Here is a 25097-nt window from a genome sequence, read left to right as displayed (position 1 = left end):
GCTTTTTCTTTTATCCTCTGTCACTTTTTCTTTCTGCATGCAATAAATAATGGAGATTCTCTCTTGCCCTCATTTTGTTGCTGATGTATTTGCAAAAACATTTTCGTTGTCTTTTTCACCAGTACTCAGATCAAGTTCTAGCTGGGCTTTGGCCCTTCTGATTTTGTCCCTTGCATAACCTCACAGCATCACTGTAGTCCTGCTGAGTTGCCTGTCCTTTCTTCCAGAGGTTATAAAATCTCTCTCCCCATGTTCCAACCAGAACTCTCTGTCGAGATAAATTCACCTCCTTTCCCACTAACTCATCTTCCAGCACCTGGGGAGAGCCTGCTCCTGCCCCACTAGCTAGGATTTCCTTCTGCCCTCCTGGACTCCATTGCCCGTAAGGACTCTCTCAACCACTTTCCTAATTAGGCCCTAGTCTGCCCTCTGGAATTCCAAGGCAGCAGAGCTGCAGACCCCTATCCTTATTTCTCCAAGAAGCAAAACCTCCTTTTGTGATCACTTTGCCCAAGACAGCCTCTAAAATATCCCACTGCTCAGCCATTTTCCCTGTTTGCAAACAGCAGGTTCTCACTGAAAGCTCAGACACCTTCTCAAGCTGTTGTGAATCTGGGTTGATAGGGTCCTGTTACTGTGCTGCTTAGTGGTGGTAGTAGTTAAATCTACTCTATAAACAGCAACATTGATCATAGCTGTTTATATTCACGTAACACCACTACACTCATAAAAGATTTGGGAGTTTACAGTTCTGGTAATTCATTTATGAATTGAGATATGATGCATGATAACCCAATTCATTTCCTCAAAAGTTGCTGCTACCACCAGGAAGTTTATCTTTAGTGAGATACAGGATCAGTAAGAAAAATTCTACAGGAAGTTAAATGTAGCACACCTCTATTCTGAGATGACCTTAAAAAACAAAAAGGCAAGTTTATTAAAATTAGTTCTCAAGGTTTTACATACTTTTATTGAAAAGGAATTTTCTAGGCAATGCAAATTGCAGCAGCTCATGAATTTTTCTACTAAAAGAGCCCTTTCTTTAAAGGAATCTTAACATGACATCCACATCTACTCATCTACTCCCAGAATCAGACTCTCATAGTTCCCAATAATTTTGAAGATAGAATACAGAAACAGTGATAAAACATGACTGTCCATTTAGCCTAGACATACTATTTTTCAGATGAGGTTCTTTAAAGAAAGCCACAACACAGTCACTGGATGTCCCATTTACTCAATTTCAAAATTACATGAAAATCCTTTGAAAAATTAATTCAGTCTCTCTAAACACTCAGCACTGCTTTAGTGAGTTCTAGTTGAAGAAATATTCCAATTACATATTCTGCAGGTCAGTATACTAAAAACTAAAGTTCAGTAAAACACTAAAAACTAAAGTTCAGTAAAACTGATGAAACAAGCTTACATTTATAACTGAAGCAGTTTATATGCTGTATTAATGTATAATACGAATAAACCTCTTAGTGTACTCTACACTGAAGAGTTCACAGACAAATGCAACACTTTCACATTTATTTCAAGTCATCTTAAATAAATTCAATTTAAAAACACTTTCATGGTAGCATTCCATGTGTCACAAGCAATCACTTGTACTTGAAAATGTGTATATATGAGTGAGAATTTTTCCTCTGCCCTCAAATTTAATGTTACGTAAAATATAAACCAGTCACCTTGAATGTTTTGAAGTAGAACTATACTGAGCAGCATGTGTCATTGAAGCCTAAGCCAGCTAAAATAAAACTAAATCAGGATTCTTCTAAAGAATGCATGTCTTCTGTTAAAAATATTACAGGAAAAGGTATCTACTGTACTCAGCAGAATTTGTTCATATTTCAAGAAGAGTTGTGAAGGGACAGTCAGCCCTAACTAGGTCAGGGGTTGGTCTACAGTACAGCCTAAGCAGATACTCAAGCTGCAGCCACCAACTGTGTATTGTGCAAGAAGTTACAGGCTGGGAACGATGAAAAATTTTAAGTTTGGTATGTGCAAAAACCCCTTTCATGATTTCCAAATTTATCAGGTTGTCTAAAGAAAGAGTAAATACTCTGTCTCAGTATCTGTACATGTGTAGGCATTGAAGACCACTTCATAAACATTAAACTATTTAAGCTTAGTGTTCCCTTCAGGTATTATTCAAGTCATTAGACTTGCTGAATCTAGCTGCTTTAACATAATTTATGTGAAATTTGAGTAACGAGTGTCATTATAAGGAAGTAGTTACATTGACTACTTCCTCTAGAAGAAAAGTGCAAATGCACTAAATTATTTGTTTATACATTCTTGGTTTTATCTAAGGTATGCAGTAGGAAAACAGCATAAAATTCCTAATAATACAATGAAAGCAAAGCCACAAATAATGGGATATACTTCCTTTGCTACATGAGGTTCAGAGGTCTTCTAGGTAAACACTTTTCAGCATGGCAAAAGTAACTCCATGTCTGTGAAACAACACTGTTCACTTGCACCATCTAGTTCTCCTGATTCAACTCTACTCTAGTAAGAAAAGCGATGAAACAAAGTTTTGATCTACTGCTCCACAGTTGCCATAGCTCCTCTACCAACATGAAGAGGGTCCACAGCATGGCTTCTTCAGCTGACAGTGGCCATGGACTTAGAGAAGGGAAGAAGATTCTGGTGTGCATACCAGACAGATAGAATTGTTCTACAGAGTTGCACGTCCAGCTGAAAATGAGATATCACTAAGTCATTGCAACCTTCTCTAGATTTAAACAGCCCTGCACCCATATTTCATGGGTTTATGAATGAATAATCTTCAAAAATAGGGGCATTGGAGACATGTAGAAGATACAGTAAAAACTGAAAATCTAATTTTGGAAGGTTTATATCACATTTTACTATCTACCCTTCTAAAGACTTATGATTAGTGTACACTGGTTTTACATTGTGTTAGCAAATATTTTAAGGCCACAACCTTAATCTGAAATGATGACTTCTACATAAAAGCACATAGCTGGACTGGCATTACACCACACTACTTCTTCAAGAAGTTTATTTAAATTTAATTTGACTTCTTGAAGAGTAAACAACCTCTAAAGGCAGATTATGTCCCCAAGTATGCACAAAACATTTTCATCTCAGTATCACCATAGTATGCCCATAAATAATTCAGCATGAAAAACCCAAGTAACCCCTGACCCCAAGATACAAAACAAGTTGCTAAACAATGTCATAGCCCCTTTGCTTTGCAGCACTCTTTTCCATTCTGAGTTTTCTTTGTGCAGTTATGCTGCCTTCTTGTAACAAACAAGGAGGTTAATAAATAATAAGGGAAGCATTTTCTTTACATGGTGTAGCTGCATGTAAGTTTCAATGCTACCTTTATATATTTATGGATTTTTTCTATATTAAAGAGTAGCACCATTTCCTTCTAACTAATAGAGCTGGCTATTCTAATAAACTTAAGATGGATTTTGGAATAGTTTAATGGGAAAGTATTTCTAACCTACTCAGAATTTTTAAAATACCAATGAACAACTGTAACCTCATTGCAATTATTACATGAAATCCAATGCAAATTTTATCAGGGAAAAAATTTAAATTGTAACAATATCACAAAAAGGAATTTCAAGGCATCCTTGTAACACTCTTCCATCCCACTAAATGTAAATGTATCAACTTTCAAAATCACTATGACACAAGTTTACTGAACCAACTATCCAATCTAAGACCAAGGTTTATATTTTTTTGTAACCACCAACTAAAATAAAGTCCCCTCTTCAGAGAGCAACCTGGTGAGAACACCCTAAATCGTGCAAACAAAACCAAACCAGAAACTACATTACATTGTAGCTGATATAAAGTTAAGCCACATCCAGGACACCAGCAGCCACTAGCTGCCTTGAAAGCCAGTCCAATCCTTCATAAAGTCCTGTACCACTTCGGGCATCACAACCCTGAATATACCAGCTGCGGCCACAGCAGAGTTTGTGGAGACTCAACAGTTCTGTGATTTCTTCCACTGGAAGAGCACCTGCTACATCCTGCAAGATACAAAGACTCAATTATTCTTCGGCATTGTGTTTGAAGACATTTCATTAATTTAGACTGAAGTAAGGATCACAAAACAGCTATTCAATCATAAAAGACAAACAGTTACATATTTACTACTTGTTACCATAAAAAAAAAAAACTGTGGTTGTTCAATCTATTAAGCACGCTTAGCACCAGCATTTACTTGACCAGCATTACACATAAGGAAAATATCTACATTTTATGCTTTCCACATTAGCACTCTCTACCCACAGCAGAGGGTTCAGAAGGCTGGAATTTGATAGACAAGCTGAGGAAAGGAGAGTAAAATCAAATCACAAATACCTGTTTATTAGCAAAGATCAAGAGCAAGGCATCCCGCAATTCCTTCTCTGTTAATAATTTTGCAAGTTCACCGTATGCTTCACTGACCCTGTCTCTGTGACTGCTATCAACAACAAACACCACCGCTATGAAAGAAAAAGAAAAATGCTTTACACACATTCAAATATAAACAGCAAAATTAGCTTTCAACTAACACAATTCCTTTTTTCTAGAAGCTTCCTATGTGAAGTTTCTCAGCAGTACACAACTAGGACAACTGAAAAATTCCTTACATACTTCTATATCTTAAACAGAAATCTAGATTTCAAACTAAAACAGGGAAAACATCTCTAATTTTTTTCCTAGTCTAATATAAAGACCATGATATTTTAACTACTTAGGTCTAAAACCAGATTTACTATGTGTGGATTAAGCATCTCAGTTTAAACGATTTCTTGATCCATTTATACTCCATTAACTCCCATATGGCTGTTTCAGTTTCCCTTAATGGGCTGTAATATTCACAGGTTCAGCCAAATCAGCACAGCTTGCTTCAACTACAGACTACACAATCCAGAGAAGACGGCCAAGGACCCAACATAGCAGCATTAGGTTTTACTATCCACTCGAGAATAACTAAGATGCCAGAAAGACTGGAGAGTCAAGGGGGCAGAGCTAGAGGACAAAATTTAAAATCAAATGGTTTGTGATGAAAAAAACTGCAACACCAAAACTAAAATTAATCTATTGCAGTTATGTACCAGGGTAACTGCTTAGATTTCTCTCCAGCATGCAGTTCACAAGGCAGGCATGATTTCACACTACTTCACACAGTATGTTTTAAGAGGACAACAGAAATCCCAAACCACAAATTTTAAAAGTTTGAAAAGGTGAGTAATTTAAAATGTTGAAGTTTGCATTTAAGGCTGAAGTAAGGGATAAAGTTGAGCATGTGAGCTTGTGTTTGCAATTCCTAACTATTTTAGATAATTGTGAATTAATCAATCAAGAAGAATTTCTTTCTGAACTGTAAAGCCTGTGGAGGATTTACAAAAGGGCAACATGAATTTTTAAATTGGCACTATATACATCAATGTTTCCAAACTCAATAATCTAGTCTATAATCAGATACTACACTGCAACAGCAAGTCAGAAGTTACAGAACTTGGTAGAATTTTTTAAGTTGCTATCTAAAGGCTCCTAAAAGCTGAGTATTTTCAAGTGCTATTTATATTTCATACCTGGCAAGTACTGCTTCTCTCTCTGCAGACTTTGGGACGCTGTACCTTGTCTGTTGTCAGCTAGAACCAATTTAACAGAGGTTCTAATTTTGCTTGGCTCCGTGAACTGTCTGATAGATTATGTAGAATGCACCTTTATCTTGCAGTAGACACTTTGACCAACTGGATTAAAATTTACTAGCTCATGAATCTAACAGCTGTACTTTGCATTAGATGAACAACTTTCTACTGTCATAAATTATTTCTATTAATAATCTTTCTGGCTTTGAAACAAGCTAGAAGAAAAAATGCATTTTAAGAGCTGTATCAGTATTACCTTGCGTATTGAGATAATAATGTTTCCACAAAGGCCTCAATTTGTGCTTTCCTCCTACATCCCAAATAGTAAACTTTAAATTCTTGTATTCTACTGTTTCAACGTTAAAACCTGGAATAAAAATATTTAAGTTTTACAGTCTTTCTCTATATGAACATAAAATAACCAAAATCAATGGATAAATCAAACATTCGGAAAAGTCATTACATTTAAATTGTAGCTACTAACCTATTGTTGGAATTGGCTGCATGAATTCATCTTGCTTTAACTTAAACAAAATAGTTGTTTTGCCAGCTCCATCTAATCCTAAAGTCACAACCCGAATCTCCATTTTTGGTCCAATATGTACCCTGTTGTCCTGGAAGAAACAGCATACATAAAACAACAGCAAATTTCGGAAATTTAATCTAGAAAACCCATATGTTTAAAACATGTATGCTGTCACCATTTCTAAAATTATTAAATTGATGGTCTCCAAAAGAACAAGGCACAATCAATGACTTCCAGCAATAATAAAAACAAAAACATTCAATAATTTCTGTAGTGAACCTGTAACTTCTACCAGACCAGAGTTATTACATGTCTTTTAGAAAGTCAGCCAGTTTCATGACAGTATGTCTCTATTTGATAAAATTTCAAATTCTTTCATCATTCTTGGCTAAGACCATGTGAGGAATTGTTTGTAGCAATTAACTAGAGTTCTCTGACCAGAAAACTCTTTTGTTTCCCACTTTTTTAATGCCGCTGCCTAGAGAACTTGCTAAAGGTTCTGTAGCTTTACTTTCTGTAACTTTACCTCTTCTTCTAGTCTCTTCCAACCCTTTGCAACAGCAACATTATTAGCACTAAGCAGTAATCTGAAAATAGTAGAGAAAAACAAACAAAACCTCCCAAGTCTTGCTTGGAGACAAGAAATGAGAATCAACTTCCCTATTTGTAGTTTACACCAAACCATTGTTAGGTATTGAAGGAGATGACAATGTGATCAAATGGTAAAGCATAAATTCTAAAATAAACACATACGCTGAGATTAGTATTCCCAAAACACATTTTGAAGTATTTAGAACTGCTTGATGTTTCTTGATGAAACACCAGGGTTTCAATCACCAGAACTATGCGGCATATACTTGTTTTCCTGAAAAATCCAGACAGGGCTGTCCCTACTCCACATAGCCTCTTATTTCTTCTTAGAGAAGAAATACTACTGAGTGCAAAACACTACAACAACTCCTGGTATAAGACCAACATGTTGCCAGTGTGACAGGACATACATGTCTACATCATATGATATGAGTTACCTAACTATACACACACATAGGATCCATTATGTATCTGGACATATTGCCATAACAACTGGATTCTCCCTTCTGTCATGAGAGAAGTAACATACTTTCAGAATAATCAATACAATTAAATGACATTATGCTATCATAATCTTGCAAGAGAGTAAAAATACCTTAACTGCTTCCTAAAAAAAATTAAAAATCTGATTATGAAACAACCACAATGTAAAAGCATGACTATAAGTGTAAAAGCCACATCAAAGGTTCATCTCATCACATATGCTGTCTGAAACTAGGCAGAGATGGACATGAAAGTGACAAATAGGGAAAGCACATAATGATAACTCTCCTAAATAATTTCCCTGTGCTTAATAGTTTGCAGCTCATGGATTTCCTGATCCAACAGTGAAGCTTCTTCAACTAGCAGACTTCAACACATTATCTACCTGTGAAATTGTCAGCTTGCTGCTTGGAACCTAAATGGGCCCAGATGGTCCTTATCATAGAACTCCACAGACTACCTATGCAGAATGAAAATAAACAAACTTTTTGAATCTGTGAAATGAACTTGCATAAACTCAACAGGGTCAGTACTACGACCACAGAGAGCAGATGCTCCAAAACCAAAAGATTATTTGAGATTTGGAAAATAAAACATTGAGAATTACCTACTTTTTAATAAATTTCATGTAAGCTCTAGATATTTGGAGTCAGAGCTGAAATTTAGTGACAACACTGCAACATGATTATCAGAACAGGCTTTCTCATTTTGGAAAAGAACTTGTGCACAGATTTTTGACAAGCACATCATCAGTAAAGGCACGGAGAAAAAGAAAAAAACATGAAGTATGCAGAGGACTTTTAAGAGTCTAAGAAATGTCATGCTCCAGTATTCTTTTCACACTCAAACTTCAGTTCTGATTTTATCAAAAATTTCTGTCAGTGAATGTCCTTAATTATTCTCTGCACCTGAAAGGAAGAAGGAACAGCAGCAGCTTTGGATAGAGCAGCTCAGTTTACAAGATTCTTGCAGGAGGCAGTACCCTGGCAGAGCTTGCTGACAGTGAGCCAGTCTGACAATCCTCTCACAGCTCCACCAGAAGCACTGGTCACCTCAACAGCTCCCATGCCTGGAAGGCAGAGGCAGCACAACTTAAATCATTGGGGAAATGAAGGAGATGAGTGATGCTGTCAAATTTAGCCATTCTGTTGCAGTTCGCTTTCTCTAAGGTTTAGAATGAAAATAGGCTGTTTTCAGTATGTTTGTATTCTCTCAGAAGGAATGAAAATGTGTGATGGATATCAAACTTCCACTTTTTTGCACAAATAGTTCTGTCACTTCAAAAAAAGACATTGCAACAAAAGTTGCTATTCAGAAAACAATGTGTAGCATCTGCAATATGAGTCAGCAGTAATGGACTATTCATTATCACAGATAGAAACTGACAGGAAAAAAGTCTCCTCTCGTCAATTGTAACATCACCTTTAACTAAGATGTTGCTTAAAAAATTACAAATAAAACCCCTTCATGTCTGTATTTCTGGCAGCTGCATAAATTGACGGCACACTTTAAAACACCTAACCTTAGACTTCTGGTTAAGTAAAACTTTTTTTCTTAAATCTCAGTACAGAAAGTGCAGAAGAAATATCCACAACTATGATCTCTTAACTTTTTTATCCTTGACCTCTTCCAAGAAATTTGATGAGACAAAAGCTCTCTGGGTGGGTTTACTTAATGGTACATTAAAGTGCTTTTCCTCTGATAGAATACTGTCTTCTCATATAATCTTGATGTTGGTACGGGTTAGCAGTTGACCATAGTTAAACATCATATGAGAATTTATTTGTAAATCTCAGGCACTGTCTCCTTAATAGTTTTTTTCTCCACAGCATGCACATACACATATTTATGATGACCAAATGCTCTTCTTGTATATATTGTTCTACACCCACTGCACTCATTTGAAAGAACATTATCTTCAAATAAGCATCATGCTTCTGGGTGAGGAGCCATTTCCTTGCCACCAAGCTAAGTACAAGTTAAGTAAGATGAAGACATCTCAACCAGAATTCTCCAAATCTTTCCTTCAGAGCTTTGTGCGTAGCATTTCCCTAGCTGGCTTAGAAAGAGGAAATGGCACTATACCTGTTTTTTTTAATCTCCACAACCTTCATTGGATATTAAATGTTGCTCTGATCTGCTACTGTTTGAAACACTTTTTTACATTTTATAACAGATACAACCTTTAGTGTATGGCAGCTCCCAAGAGAGTCCTGTCCAGTAATATAATAACAGTTTACAGTTTTTTATTGGAGGATTTTATTTCTGCCTAATATCTGTTGCCAGGTCCAGATCTTGCATGTACAACAAACCTCACTGCAAGTCACAATAGTGGCCATCAGCATAATTGATTTTCAGATCAGTAATCTAAAAACACAGTGTTGAGAAAGAGAATGTTTAGCTATACCAGACGTGAAGAAGCAAAAATTAAGAGACTGAAGGAATTACTTTCATCTTCTTTTTTCATGGCTGCTGCTGTTTTTGTGGAAAATTACACTTGCTTTAGCACATTTGAAATTCAGAAATTAACCTTCAGAAGACTTCATAAAAATACAAATCATTACAAACAAACACCCAGCCTTCTAGGTCCACCAAGACTATTTTAGACCTCCTGTAACACTTTAGCTGGATGCTACCATTCTCTTTACAAGTGCTCAGAAATTCACAATCAGAATTTTCCAAGTCAGATAAATAGCTCCGAAAGCCAAAACCAGACATCCAAAAAGCCACTCTGATTAAACAATTTTTCATCTGTGAAATGTTATTACTGCTTCATTTCTGGAATAATAAGGGTTTGCAGAAGAGGTTTCCTTGGCCCTACCAGCTCTGGTCTCTCCTAAATAGGGAAGAGACAGGCAGAAGTGAAAATGTTGCATTAACATGGAAATTAAAATACACTGAGGTTACAAATCAATTCATTTGAAGAAATTTAATTTCTCAAGTCAGCAAGAACTGACCTAGAATCCCTATGGAAGGATTCATTTCCTTACAGTAAATGCTTCAACAGCTACAGTTAAATTCTCATTTTTGTCTCAGCAACAATAGATCCTCTTCCTCTTTCACTTATTCAGAACCAAAAAACACATACATCAAAGTTTTGTTCCTTGAGTTTCAAACTTATTTATTTTCCTAAGAGGAAAGTATCATAAATAAGAAATACCAGATAAATACACCAAATAGAAGTATCATTATCAAACTTTGAATAATTTCATCCCTTTCAAAGAAAGTAGTACTGAAATTATAATGGGATAATAAAACCCAAAGCTACGTAGAAGACGAACCACGTTTAAGTTAAGCTATCTGTGAATACAAAGAACTGTAAAAGAAACAACTTTTAAATGAACTGAAAGAAATTTTTTTTTACATGATAAACTGGGAATTATAATAATAGTACTTCATCTAAAAGAGGTGAGCAATTTCCAGGAAATGATCAGATATATTTCCAAAGAAAGGTGTTTCCAGGACTCACAAATGGTCTTCAATTTCTTTAAAAGAAAACAGCTCATGTGTAAACAAAGTTACTGATCTGGTCAATACCAAAATAAACATTTCTCACCCTTATTATAGCAGATAGTGGTTTGTTGCACTAAATACCAAATTGCACGCATCAGGTGGAAAGATACTGTGACTCTACCTGATACTGAATTGCCTCAACTTTTGTTGCAACAAATACAGCATCATAATGTACATATATTATTTCTGCTTTACTTTAGGTTTGGGACCTCACAAGGTGGATAGCTGTACTTCCATGAGATTAAAAATACCTTTGTAAAAGTGACTGGTATGCTAGCATCCAGTTGTACATGATCTGCAAGTTCTGTGAACTGCTGCTGCTGTTTCTGTAATGTCTCCAGCAATCTTGTAATTTCCTGTTTGGCCAACACCACTCTGCAGTCATCCTAAACAAACAAACAAAGAAAACAAAAGCATGTCTTTCCTTTAGTGATTTACTTGAAAATATCCCAAATACAATATAAATATAATCACTAGAAAGAATATATTTTAAAGAGAAATACTCCACTTTAAAAAATTAACATTTGCAAAATAGATGTATTTAAAATTGCAATACATACATTAATATCTTAACCATTTTCCTTAGAACTAACAGATACTAAATAGTTCTGCAGTTTTAAAAAAACCAACAAACTATTTTTATGTGCCACCTAGGAGTCATATAAATTATAAGAAACAATAATAACATGGCAACATATAAAGAATATTTCTATTTTTCATGCATCATTGAAACAGATGGAATAGAGCAACTCTTCTGCAGAACATAGCAACACATTTAAGAGGAAAACCCACCCATTCATGATCAGAACATTTGTACAGTTAAACCTGACTACGCAACCAAACAAAAGCTCTAAACAAATACAGAAAAAAGAAGTACAAATAACATATTAATGAAGTAGCTTCTCACCTCAGTTTACTATTTGCTACACGAAATAATCACTTTTCCCTTTCATTAAACCGTATGAATAAGGGATCAATCAGGAACTCTCACACAGCCACTTTGTTTTTACATTTAAGATGCTGAACTACCCAAAAGTGCTACTGAGAGTGATTTAATCCTAAAACATATTTTCCAACCAGCCATCTATGACAACTAGCTTCAAACATCTATATTTGTAATTGCAACTGTAAAATCCTTCCAATAAATTCTATAGGGGTTTTTTTTTTGATTCTTGTCTTGCCTTCCCACTAATATCAGACAGCACTCCAAAAAAGTCATGCCACAGGGTTTCCAGCAACTGCAGGACTCTATGCTTTTCTATTGATTATCTTTGCCTAACACTTCCTTGTAATAAATACTTAAATCTCATGTTATATCATGATTGTTTTAATCTTACAAGAAAATAGTCCTTTTTTTGTGGTCTAAACTTAATTTATAGTTCCATGTACTTTGCCATATGCTACAGCTCACTTGCCAACCTACCTGTTGTAAAGTCTTTTCACAATGAAGACAAGCCGTTGACACCTGTGACAGGAGAATGGTCATGTCTTCTTGCTGCTGCCTAAGCCAAATCAACTTCTCTCTCACATGAGCATCAACAACACTAAGAGCCATTTCCTCCTGACGACAGAGGGTTTCATGAAGGTCAGAAAAGTAGGCTCGGACACATGATCGAGCATTCTCCGCAGTTCCTGGTACCTGGAGTGTTGCAGCAAGGAGATCCAAGAGATTAAGGACACCAGTTGATTTCAGAAACAAATTTTAAATTTCATTCTAGATTTTAATTTATTTTCACATCTGCTTGGCTACATCACAGGGCTGATAAGACTTTGCATATAATACCAAAACACTTAGAGAAATTATTCCTACAATCCAGCAGCTCATTTGCATGTATAGACAACTTACTAAAAATGACCAGAGAAAAAAGCCTCAATAACATTACATCACCTGAGAACATATACAGTCTGTGCACTAGCAGTTATAAAACTTTCCCCATTGCGTTCATATTTTCAGGCAACCTAGAAACATTGTAACACATGAGTTCCTTTCTATCTGCTGACCTAAGCCTCAATACTGACTTGCTAGATAAAAGACCTTAAAGTCTTGTCCTATAAAACCTGCGAATAATTTTCAAAGAAAGTCCTTAAACTGGTTATTACAGAAAAGCCAATAAGCTGTTCATGTGGGAGAAATAAAAATGTTTAAAAAACATACATGTTCAGTATGGGCCATTCCAACTCCATCTTCAACTATTTGCTCTCCTCCTTCTATATGCTGAACAATTCCAACTAATTTTCTGGAATAATCTGAGATTTCTTCTGTGAAAGTTCGTATACAGTGAGCCATGTCCAAAATGGATGCACGAATCTGGTTTGCTTCTGGTTCCAAGACAGAATGCTATTAATTAAAAGCAGCATATTAAACATCAATCATAACGATCTTCCTTAATAATGTATCCTATTTTACTACATATTTAATATACACATGCAAGTATATGGGCATATATTTACACATACATATAGCAAAGCCAAATAAGAATTTAAAACCATCTTGCAATTTAAAAATGCAGTCTAGACTTACAGATTATGCTGAAACTAACTCAGACATCTAGCAACTACACAAGTAAAAAAACCTTGTCTGTTTATCATAGTTTATTATTCAAAAAGAAGGATTTCACCAGTGATGTGATATGTATGTAGTGTCATATGAAAACAGCTTTTAAAATTGGTGGCCCAATGTTATGAAAAGTTTGGAAAAGCAGTAGATAAAGGGACAGTCCTTCTTCATATATATACACACATTAGTAACTCATTGAGTATTTAGAATTTTTTCTTCTTCATTTTACCACAGCAACTATCTGACATGAAGGGAAAATTAAAGTAGGATGAACAAATCAAGAATTTATCCTCCTTTCTTGACAACCTTTTGTCATTTAATTAGATAAATAATTATGCAAACTACCCCATGGCAAGACCAGAAATTAATTACTAACAGTACCTTATGACCTTGGTGCTTCCCATATTCTTTGCAGACACAACACATGAGAGGACTCGCCTGACAGCCCTCTTCTAAACAAACAAACTCAATGGCATGCACTTGGTGTTGGGAGCACATAGTCTTCTCGTGAGGCTTATCAGCAAGAGGTACACGCCTGTGCTTTGCTAGAGTCTTAGTAGAATGAGTAAGCTGGGAACAGTCTGCACATAGGTGAGTGGCACAAACAGTGCAATACACAGATGCAACGTGGGCTTCATCTTCATCGCAACGAATGACGCTCTAACAACAAAAAAACAGGCAAAACTGAAGTGGTTAACACTTAATCCCAATAATGGAGGAAAAATCAGAAGATTTGTCAACAATATAAGCTTTCTTTAAATGTTATGCACGGATAAATATCTGAACTACTTTGAAATTTGATTATAAGTTTTCAATAATTTTTTTGAAAACAAAAGTTTAAAGTGTTTAGTGATTTTATAAATCCAAGCTTCAGTGCAACTTGTAAAGGTTTGGAGGAGAAAATAAATCTGGCTCCAGGAACTTCCTCCAAAGCAGTTATTACAGAACAGAATTAGTTACAGAAAAACAAAGCACTAACAGTCAAATAAACACTTAGGAAAGTTATCTACATCTAGAATGGTACTGCAAGATATGTTGCAGATCAGCAGTTAATACTGAAATGATAAAAGCAGCTAGTTTTGGTAATGAAGTATTACATGATAGAATAAAATTACTATAAAAGGCAACTATTGACAAGAATAGCTGAAGGATAGGAGGAATTCCTAAGGAATTTTAGAAAACTGCTTATATGACTAAAACTAAAATATCAAAAGGGAGGAACTAGTATGCATGTTTATTAATACCAGTTTATTATCTGCTTTAGTCAAGTACAAATTAGCATTTAATTATGAACAATTAATTGAAGCCTTAATACTAGATAGTGGAAGAACAGTACTACTGGTGAAATTACATTTTGCAAAGAACTAATTTTCAATCTTTTTCCTATTTAGAGATAATTTCCAGCAAATGTAACTTTTTTGCTGTTTCTTTGTTTAAAACTCAGTACCTCTCCAGATAGACCAATGCCGTCTTCAGCTGTCCCATACTGCCCAGCAGGTCCATTCTGCAACCGTTCCAAGAGTTCCAACAAAGCAAAGTTCTTTTTCAATCCCCAGACACCAGAATCTCCTATTTTTGATGAGGAGTTAAAGGGGAGGAGAGGAAGGAAAATCCCAAACACATATAATTTTGAGACATTCCATAAACTACAATTGAGATTTAGACTAATAGAAAGAGCACATCAACTACATTAGTATTGGCAAAGTGAGATACAACTAGCATTTTATTTGCAAACTCACTCCATCTTCTTCCTTCCTTCGATCCTTGAGGTATTTAATATTTATGCAGATTTTCCCTACTCAAATAATGCCAAGACTATTAAAATTATAGAGAAACTTAGTAAAAATACTCATAAAATAATTTGCTTTAGCTAACTACTAAAGAATACAAGGAACACACAAACACTATACCATAAAAATTATTGTTTTCAGGAGTATTGTGAATATTTCTACTGTACTAATAGAAGCCTGAAGAATTGTCTACTGAGAAGCCTTATTCCCTGCATCAAAAGATGCAACACCAATTGCAGATCTCATGCCAGCAAAAACTAAGTAAGAGTTAAAGCAAGATTCAGAAAGAAAACCCAAGGTACTACACTACTTGATAAAATGGAAGATCACTCATACTCCCTAAAGCAAAGCAGAAATCCATGCCTACTCCTGTATGATCCTGATTTTGTGAAAGTTAACATGAAGCAATGAGATGAGAAGCAAAATCAGACTGCATCCCAATAACTGCTGCTAAATGGTAACTGTATAGGCCACAGAGCATATGCAAATCTTAGTGGCTGCTTCCTCAAGGAATTGTCATCCCTTGACTTTTTTCCAGTGTAACTGTCACAAATTTAATGCCATTTTCTCTGTTGAAAGGAAAACAGTGCTCAAGAGATCAAGCATCATCTTTGAGCACTGAATTATTACTTTTTAATTATAACAAAATCATAAAATTGTTCAGGTTGGTAGGGTCCTCTTTATCTCTTTGCCAAGGTTAACTAGAGCTGGTTGCCCAGGACTACACACAGGCATCTACTGAAGATCTCCAAGGAATGTAATGTTATCACCTCTCAGGGCAACCTGTGGCAGACCCTGGCTACTCAAAATTGCTTCCTTATATGCTGACAAAACTGCATTTCAGTGGCTGCACATGACACACCATCTATCTACATGAACTCATGGAAACAGTATTCCCATGTGTTTTCCCAGAGAGCCCAGACTACTTGAATTGTCCAGTTGTCTAATGTTGTTTTCCAGCTCCTAAATTATGCTGCCCTGTGGCAATCTGGAAGGAGTATGTGCCCTTCATCCTTCTGGAATTCAGTGTCATCTCACTGATCGTTTACAGATATTAAGTTTTACTTCTTGAATATGGAGATTTATTCAAACACTCCATAGATTGTGATTTTATCATTAGAGTGAAAGTGCAGTTCTAAATGACCAGACAGACAACCGCTACAGTTATGAGAAATATCCAGCCGCTAACCACACTGAATACCTCCTTCTGTATGTAGCTTCCAGTTTAACTTCATGAAACTTTCTTCGCTAATCCATCTTCCTCACAGTTTAAACTACAGACTGCAATACTCTATTTTGAATTTGGCCACTGAGAATTTATGTGCCTCACAGATTAAAGGCAATAAATGGATGATACTGCTGTCTTCTAGCTATAAATGGGAGCATTTAAAACTATTTTATCCTCCAATGTGCTCAATGGGTATAAAACAACACTGATAATCTGTTTTAAAAAAATATGCCTACCATTAAAGACTATGCATTTGTTGCCCCTAGAAACGGGCCTATGAAAGCACTGGTTAGTAACTTTGAAGTTAGATAAAAAGAAAGATGCTTTAAGAAGTCAGTGCTTTTAAAGTCAGTGACCTCTGCAGTTATCAGTTCCATGGTGGAAGCCTGCTACAGAGAGCCACTGCATTGCCAACACCCAATCTAAGATCAGTGCACTCCACAAAATAAGCTGCAAACAAACAAACAAACAAACCAGTTTGACTTTTAATTATCACAGATCTTGAAGAAGTTTGCAGAAAGTATGTTCTGTCCCTCAAAAATTACAAAAATTAATCACCACTAAAGTCATCTGCTTTGATATATTCTGATCTCACAGCTTAGCTTGAACACTCCTAGCAAGATCACTGTTTTTTCATAAGACAGAACAAGGAAGAGTCACCTCTTATTGAGGTGAAGTTGAAGAAATACAGAGCACTATATCCACTTGTAGAATTTAATTTACATCAAAGAAGTTTGTAAACAGGAACTGGATTTGCTAAATATGTTTCCAGACAGACTAATTCTCAGAAAACAAAGCATTGAAAAGTGGCTACGTGGTTCCCTTCTAGGGTGTTCATCACTTGCCCACAGCAAACTCTGCACAACCTTCAGCTTCTACAGCATACAAAATAGTCACATTAATGGCACACCAATTTAATGACTGCTAATACTAACATGGACTTTCTATTTTCAGATTAGCCACTAATCCAGATAGCCATTAATAGCCCAATATAAGTGGATGCACATGTACCAAAAGGATAAACCTACTTAAGTAAGAGATTAGGGTTCCTAGTCTTTAAGCAAACATTGTCTTAGCCTTTAGGCAAACACTGGGTAAAGGCTGAGAGAGGAGCAAGCTATTCAATCATCATAGAATTTCTTACAAAAGTCTTTTCTTTCTTTCACATGTTTTATTGCTTATTAAATAAATCTCAGACACTAAAAAGTACTCTTCTCAGTTTACAACATTGTATGCAATTTTAATTTAGTTCTGTTCCAGCACTGAAGAGAAAGTCAAAACAGAAGTAATTTACTGAATTGTAACCAAGAAGATCAGAAAATATAAGTCCACAGCTCTTCTGTATTTCTTTTTTGGTTCATAACGCTAAGAGATCAGAAGAAACAAAGATACACAGTTCTTACATTCTTTCTATTATGCACCATTAAGACTTGATAACACAAGTACAAGCAATTGTGTAACTTGTCCATCTTGATCCAGCTAAAAAACAAGTGAAGCTTACAGGCTAACTTTTAATCTACCAAAACAGAATTCATAAGCAAAAAGCATCCTATAAAACATAGGATCACAGAATAATCTTGAGTTGGAAGGAACCCACAAGGTCCGACCCCTGGCCCTGCACAGGCCATTCACAATGACTACACTATTTGCCAATTGCATCCTCCAAATGCCTCTTGAACCATGACAGACTTAGTGCTGTGAACACTTCACTGGAAGCTGTTCCAGTGCCCAATCACCCTCTGGGTGAAAAACCTTTTCCTAATATCCAACCTGAACCTCCCCTTCAACTTCAGACCATTTCCTTGGGTGCTGTCACTGCTCACCAGAGGTAAGAGATCACTGCCTGCCCCTCCTCTTGCCCTCCCAGAAAGCTGTGATTGCAATGAGGTCTCCCCTCAGCCTCCTCCAGGCTGAGCAGACCATGGCTCCTCACTCGGCTCCCTCCAGGCTCTTCACCATCTTCATGCCCTCCCCTGGACACTCTCTAGTCCTGTCCTTCTTACCCTGCAGCACCGACAGTTCCCTCCTGTGCCCCCAGGACATGGGTGGCCCTCCTGGCTGCCAGGGCACTGCTGGCTCATGGTCACCTTGCCATGGCCCAGAACCCCAGGTCCTTTTCATGGCACTGCTCTCCAGCCTCTCATTCCCACCTGTCTGTGCATCCAGGGCTGTCCCATCCCAGGTGCAGAACCTGGCACTTTCCCTTACTCTTGAACTTCATATGGCTGGTGATTGCCCAGTCCCCTCTGCAGAGCCCCCCGGCCTTTGGGGAGTCAACAGCTCCTCCCAGTTTTGTACCACCTGTGAACTTTGTATCCCTCCCAGTCCTGCACCCAAGCATTTATGATGTTGAGGAGCACAGGGCCTGAGATGGAGCCCTGTGAATCCCCCTAGTGACAGATCCCCATCCTGATGTCACCCCATTCACTGTCACCCCTTGTGTCTGACCCGTGAGCCAGCTGCTCTCCTATCACACAATGTGTTTATCCAGCTGTGTGCTGGACATTTGTCCAGCAGGACACTGTGAGAAACAGCACCCAAACCCTACTGAAATCCAAAAAGATCATACCCACTGGCTTCCCCGATCAGCTAGGTGGACTACTTTGTCATTAGTATCCATTCTCATTTAAAAAGCCATGTCTCATTTCACCAGTTATCTATCATAAACTTTACATATTTGCAAAACCGGGACTTTTCTCCTTTTTACTCTAAATCTACCTATAAATTTTTTAGCTACTTGACCTATATATTTTCAACACAACTGACCAAGTATTTATATTACATTTAAAATTATTAAAGGATGAGTTGTGTAAATACATCCATTTACTGTCTCGGATTTCACCTCAAATTTTGCTTTGATCACAAACGTAAGACAGTCTAGTGATCTCATCCTTGTGCCTGCAAAGAATGTTTGTGCCCATTACAAAAATCATTACACACTCTGACTGCCATCCCACAAGAAGAAGACATGAATAGTAAGAAATCTGTCAGCCAGGAATGAGATAGTGACAGAGCAAAGATATTAAGACTGACTCCAGTTAACAATACAAATGTCAATTTCAAAAGCTTGAATCTTGACTGCAAAAGTATAAATAATGAAGGGGATAAAGGAATAACTTCTGTCCAAATGTCTAAACAGATTTGAGAGAATATTCAACTGCATTTTATTACACAGTATTTTTAAGTTTCAGCTTGGCACTCCCAACACTAGCAAAAGCATGTGTAAATATAAGCAACACCAATCAGATGGATTGCATGACGGATGCCATTACCTGCATATCTCTGTGAAAAAGTTTTAATGATAGAAAATAATTTCAGCTCTGCTGTAATGCTAGATAGAGAGAAACTTCAACACTGTAACAAACGGATTTTTCACAAAAGTAGCCTGGTCAGAGTATTAATTTAAAAAAACACCCACAACCCAATAATAAAAAAACCAAAACCCAAAAACCCAGCCAAAAATAACCAGTAATTCAACATAAGAAGGGAGAAAACAGTTTGCAGGAAAATATTTGCCTTTTGTCTCAAATCAACATACTTTAAGGAAAATCTTTGAGAGAAGCCTCTTTTTCTACAGATACCATTTATTGGACTTTCCCCATCTAAACTGCCTGAATCAAAAATCTCCAGAATACATGATTTGAAAATTTTAAAAATCAAACTAACTTTCACATTGCACTATTTTGCTAAGCATGTAAACAACATTTCAGTTTTCAGTTGCAGAACACATATTTCCAAAAAATCTGATTCACAAAGTACTTCTAACCCTGGTTTCACATACAACTGCATATAGAAAGAAGAGACAGTCCTGCAAATTTAAGCCAAGAGTCCAGTTCCAAAAAAGTACAGCTATATCTACCCATATACAGATTTATTTACAGATAAATATACAGTATTTATTTCAGAAAGTTCCTAAGATTACATAGGAAAACTTGGATGAATATTGCATTAAGTGCTTTAGCATTAAGACAAAGGAAAAAAAGTAACCATAAGTTATTGTAGACCAACTAAAAGTTGCCATAAAATCCACAATTACTGATTAAGAAACTGTGTTCAGCACAGGTAGCTTTATGTCCTAATTTCACAGTTTTGCTTTCAATAAAATTTTCTCTTGCCAGTGGTCCTATAATAATGGTTTAGATACTAAACAGCTCTCAGACTAGAGAACATTATTTCATTAAATGGTAGAATGGAAATAGGGTGAACATGGAGCTCACTTTCTCATATCCTCAGATGGAGGGGAGGGAAGTATGAAGAGCTCTTCTGGGCCCTGAGTTGTCCCTCCCTACTCCTAAGCTCTAAAACAAAACAGAACTACATGTGTAGCAAATTTAACCAATAGCAGCAGCTACTAGGTTACCAGAGCAAGGCAGCAAACTTAAGAGATTCCTTGAAGAGAGGCCATGATGAGCTGCACTCCACATAATATCCTGGTTTTTATCCTAGAACCAGTAATATGTCTCAAGGCTGTTGGATATGGAAAGACTAAAAGTGCCTATGACCTCCTCCTGCATCAGATCACCAGGCAGACTTTTATTCACCAAGAAGTATTTTTATTTTCAAGCTGTTTTGCAAAGATTTTCTACCAATTACTTTTGTGAGCAACTGTTGATCACAGTGCATCCTTCTTCTTTCTAGTGTCAGGCAGCAGGCTGTAACTCTATTATTTCAATATGCAAGGATCCTGAAGGTTTTCATCCTTCTCCCTAACTGCAGGGGACTTGGAGGTTTAATAACATTTCACTGCATTTCATCAAAAGCCCCTCAGGAAGACAAAAAATCCAAAGAACTGTAAATGCTTTTCTAAAGCTTCCATTTCACCAAATGTTAAACATGCTGAAAAAATATGATAGGATCTTTTCAGATGCCTGGGAAAAACTGCATAATAAAAACTAAGAAGCAACAAGTTCCCCGTCACAATAAAAAACACAGTCATCTTGGACAAAAATGTTTCATAACAACAGGACTGAGTATTGTGCTCCAACATTCTCCCTCTAAAAGCACAATTTAAGAAATCTTGTGTAGCTGTACAGTCACAGATAAGAAGTCAAACAAACCATGTCTTTTAGCTACTCTACTAGATTGGCAATCATTCATGATTCTCATACTTTCTCATCTCCCTTTACCCAGAAAACAAACCCCTCTTTCATACAAGACTGATATTTCTTTTCCTGATTTCAATCTTAACAAGAACATCCTGCAGAATGCCTTAATATTCCTAGCAGATTCTCATACTGCAAAGTCAAGTTAATTTGATACTTATACATTTTTTTCATGGTTTACCAGATTAGAGATGCCCTTTTCTAAAGATTCTCCTTTCAACAGGTTTCTTTTTCCTCCAGTGCTATTCAAAACCGTTGGAGCCAGTTCTATTAATCAGTTATTTTTGTTATAGCTTACTCTGATAACTTGTCTTCTCTATAACCCCATGTTGACTAGGTAATTCTTATTCTGGAGGAATTATATGCATGTGTCATCTTTTGCCTAAAACAAACTTCCACTGTAAGAAAAAAGCTTTATCATATCCCTTCAAATACCATGTGCAGACATTCTTAGAGTAGGGGAATTCCTATTCATAGCCTGCCATTACCAATTATTGCATGTATAGAAGTCACTAACACTGCAAACACCAGATTTCTTATCACTGATCCTCCCCTCTAGATCACTTCATCATGAATTCAGACAAATGCACTTGTCAAAAAAGTTACTTATTCAATTGCAGGGGTTTAGTGTTTAGGACAATAGAAAACTTATACTCATGCAAAAACCTTTACACAGAAACATTCAGCAGAGTAGTCCCTTTGTAAATATAGGTGTACAAGAAGATGTCCAGGTATAAAGTGTGCAAGCCCAGGCTCAAGAACATAAAGGCACATTCATTACTTGGAAATATTATACTACGTGGAGCACTAAGAAACTATGTCCAGCATTATCTTCTAGACATCCTTGACTGACATGTTTCAAAAATATCAAACTTATATTTTCTTACCTAGTTCAGTAACTTGTCGATCAAAAGGACAACGAACTGCTCTGCCGTGGAGGGGAAGACGGGTAAGGCAGTCATGGCAGACAGTATGGCCACACAAAAGCAGCCGGGGAACTTTGTCTCCTTGCAAAGAAAACACATCTTCACAGACCCCACACTCAAGAACCTGTAAGTTAAAAAATACCATATTTGGTTTTGAGCTAATAAAAAAAACAAAACTTCACACAGTAAACCACGTGACAGTTTCTTTTACAGACGTTCATGCAATCATACATGCTCAGGAGATAAGCAGAGAGCTGGCCAGTGGTTTCCCCTCGCAGCTGATCTCATAAAGAGGTCAGTCATACCAAGTGAGCCACTTAGCAAGCTACAAACGCAGCACCGAGCTAGTGCGCGCAAACAGCTGCGGGCCGAAACACCTCAAGATATAAATGAAAAGCAAAACTGATGGTTATATAGAAAGAAAAAAACCACAAACCAATCCATAAGCCCGGCACCCCACTGGGACGCATCCTGTACCACAGGCCTCCCGCGCTCCATCCTCCGCCGGTACCGCCCGCCCCACCACAGGAGCTGGCCCGAGCCGCCCCCTCACCTTCACTGCAGCGCCCGCTGGGCCGCGACCGCCGCCACCGCCAGGCCCGCGGCCACCCTCCGGCCCGGCCTTGTTTACAGCCAGGGCCGCCATCTCGGGGAGGGCGGAGCGGAGCAGCCCGCAGGACGGAGCGAGGAGCCGCCAGCGGCGCAGGCCCCGCCCTGCAGAACTACGACTCCCACCGTGCCCCAGAGAGGCCCAGGCAGGCGGAGGAGGCAGCGCCGGGCCCCGGCTGCCCGCGGAGCCCTGGGGGCTGTAGTCCCTTCCGCCGCGCTGCAGCCTGGGACGGCGGTGCCTGCTACCGCCGCAGTCTGCGCGCCTCCTCCCGCTCCGTCGGCCATCCTGCGGGGTGAAGGCCATGGACGTCAACCAGCCCAAGCAGGAGCATTTGCTGGCTCTGAAAGGTACTGACAGTGCGGTTCCGCCGGTTCCCGCCCGCACGGCCTTGGTTCGGTGGTGAAACAGCGTGTCTGACCGGCAGCCGAGGGTGTTTTTCCTCCCGGTTTAGATGGAGGTGGAGCAGGGAGCGGCCCGGCGCTCGGGCCCCGCGGCGCTCGGTGCCCGAGGGCATAAGGCAGCGGTGGGCGCTGCTCGCCGTGCCCCGCATACCACAGGGGTGCGCCTGGCGTGAGGGGCTCAGCCCGCCTGCACGCCCGTGCCAGCGCTTTGCGTAAGGCTTCAAAGAAAACGTTCAGCTAAAATTTCCTTTCCAGTTCCCCTGCTGCCTCTTTTGTTTTTTCGTTTTTCAGGACGAGAGGATGCAATCTTAAACTGCCCCAGGGGCGGTTTAGGTTGTGCGCTAGGAGGGGTTCTTTGGCAGGAAGGGTGATTGGCGTGGGCTGCCCAGGGAGGTGAGGGAATCACCGTCCCGGAGAGTGTAGACTGGATGTGGCTCTTGATGACATGGTCTATTTAACAAGGTGGTGTTCGGTTTTACGTTGGATTCCATGATTTCGGACTTCTTTTCCAACATGGTTGATTCCGTGATTCCCCTTTAGATAGCTTTTGCCGTTTTCACCTCATATCTAATGTACAACTGCGAGGCTTACCTCCTTGATTCAGGGATCACGAAGAGTGAAAATACAATTGTGTAGGTCTCTTGCATGCCTCCAGAATTAAAGTAAATTTCTCTCCAAAATCAAGAGAGCCCTGTGAAGAATTCTATAATTTCTGATTCATAAATTCTGCTAGTTATTTACGTGTAATAAAGGCCTGGTTAGAATCTGACCTCTGCAAGCATTCTAGATCAGAGAGGGAGATGGATAAAGTAGTGCAGGTATGAGTAATTTCAGAGACCATCTTCTTGTTTTAAAACTCTCCTGGACAAAGTTTTTTAACGGTGTCTGTATATGATAGTAAAATCTGTTCACCATAATTCGAAGTTCAACAAGTTCCTTTCAAATACATACACACACATGAAATAAAGGCAAAAACATAAGAACACGGAACATCAGTAGCTGCCAAATGCACTTTGATAATAATTAATTAAAAGCAAAAAACTTTATGGTGGATCATTTTGCTTTTATAAGAAACTAGTGCCATCCTTGGTTTTGTATTGAATGTAGTCCAGGCTGTAGGTTTTGCAGAAGTGGGGAAAGTGTGGGGATTTATTTTCATTGTGACTGTATTAAACAAAATCTTGACAGAGCAATCCTAGATTTTTTTTTTATTTCATATCCCCTACGTTACTGCTCTCCATCAGGAAATGTGAAATGCTTGCAAATTTCTTGTGGAGCAGGGGGAAAGGGGGAGAAGGGTGGGAAGTAGGAGAGCAAACTGCTTACGTTTCATGGCAGTGTTTGTAGTTGTCTCTTCGTCATTCTCCTGCATTTAATATGTTCTTTGTATGGAAGTATAAAGCCTTTGACAACTTAATAAGTTGTTTAGTTATTCAGAAAGTCTAATAAATTAACAAATTACCAGTTCCTTAAGGATTAAAGCATAGTTGCATGTAATGCATGGAAGCTTTGAGGCTAAAACTAGATGTGTGGTTCTGATACAAAATGGAACCAGGCAGTGTTAATTTGCCTAGAGCACTTTCCTTTTTACTTTTTTACTTTAGAATCTACTGTATCAGTCAGGACTATTTTGGGAAGGGTTTCTGTAACGTGTCTTACTAGTTACTTTGTGCCTTGGCTTAAAATGCTGATATATAGGAGGAAAATTCTTTTAAAAAATTGTCTGCTAGATTT

The 25097-nt window shown here is 37.9% G+C and overlaps 2 protein-coding genes across 6 annotated transcripts in view; one reads left to right on the top strand and one right to left on the bottom strand.

The window, feature by feature from the left end:
• The window catches only part of TRAPPC13 (trafficking protein particle complex subunit 13), a 91558-nt gene that overhangs the window by 45109 nt on the left and 21352 nt on the right, over positions 1-25097 (top strand). For 4 of the 5 annotated variants that reach the window (XM_079330507.1, XM_079330506.1, XM_079330505.1 and 1 more), the window contains exon 1: positions 23174-23309. The exons of the other annotated variant lie outside the window; for it this stretch is intronic. In XM_079330507.1, coding sequence (XP_079186633.1) covers positions 23264-23309 — 46 coding nt within the window. In that variant the 5' untranslated portion in view covers positions 23174-23263. Of the gene's footprint in view, positions 1-23173; positions 23310-25097 lie in introns of those variants that run through there. 5 annotated transcript variants of the gene reach the window in all.
• Positions 169-23265, bottom strand: TRIM23 (tripartite motif containing 23; the record flags this gene model as incomplete). Its single annotated transcript, XM_079330501.1, has 11 exons — positions 169-4022; positions 4357-4481; positions 5893-6003; positions 6121-6250; positions 11001-11135; positions 12173-12388; positions 12905-13087; positions 13688-13966; positions 14754-14875; positions 22314-22476; positions 22906-23265. The coding sequence occupies 11 exons, from the start codon at positions 23263-23265 to the stop codon at positions 3843-3845; spliced, it is 2004 nt and encodes a 667-aa protein (XP_079186627.1). The 3' UTR covers positions 169-3842.

The sequence above is a fragment of the Erithacus rubecula genome (assembly GCF_903797595.1).
Source record: "Erithacus rubecula genome assembly, chromosome: Z".
Lineage (NCBI taxonomy): Eukaryota > Metazoa > Chordata > Aves > Passeriformes > Muscicapidae > Erithacus > Erithacus rubecula.
Note: the sequence above shows the minus strand (reverse complement) of the source record. Positions and strands in the feature narration are given on the sequence as shown.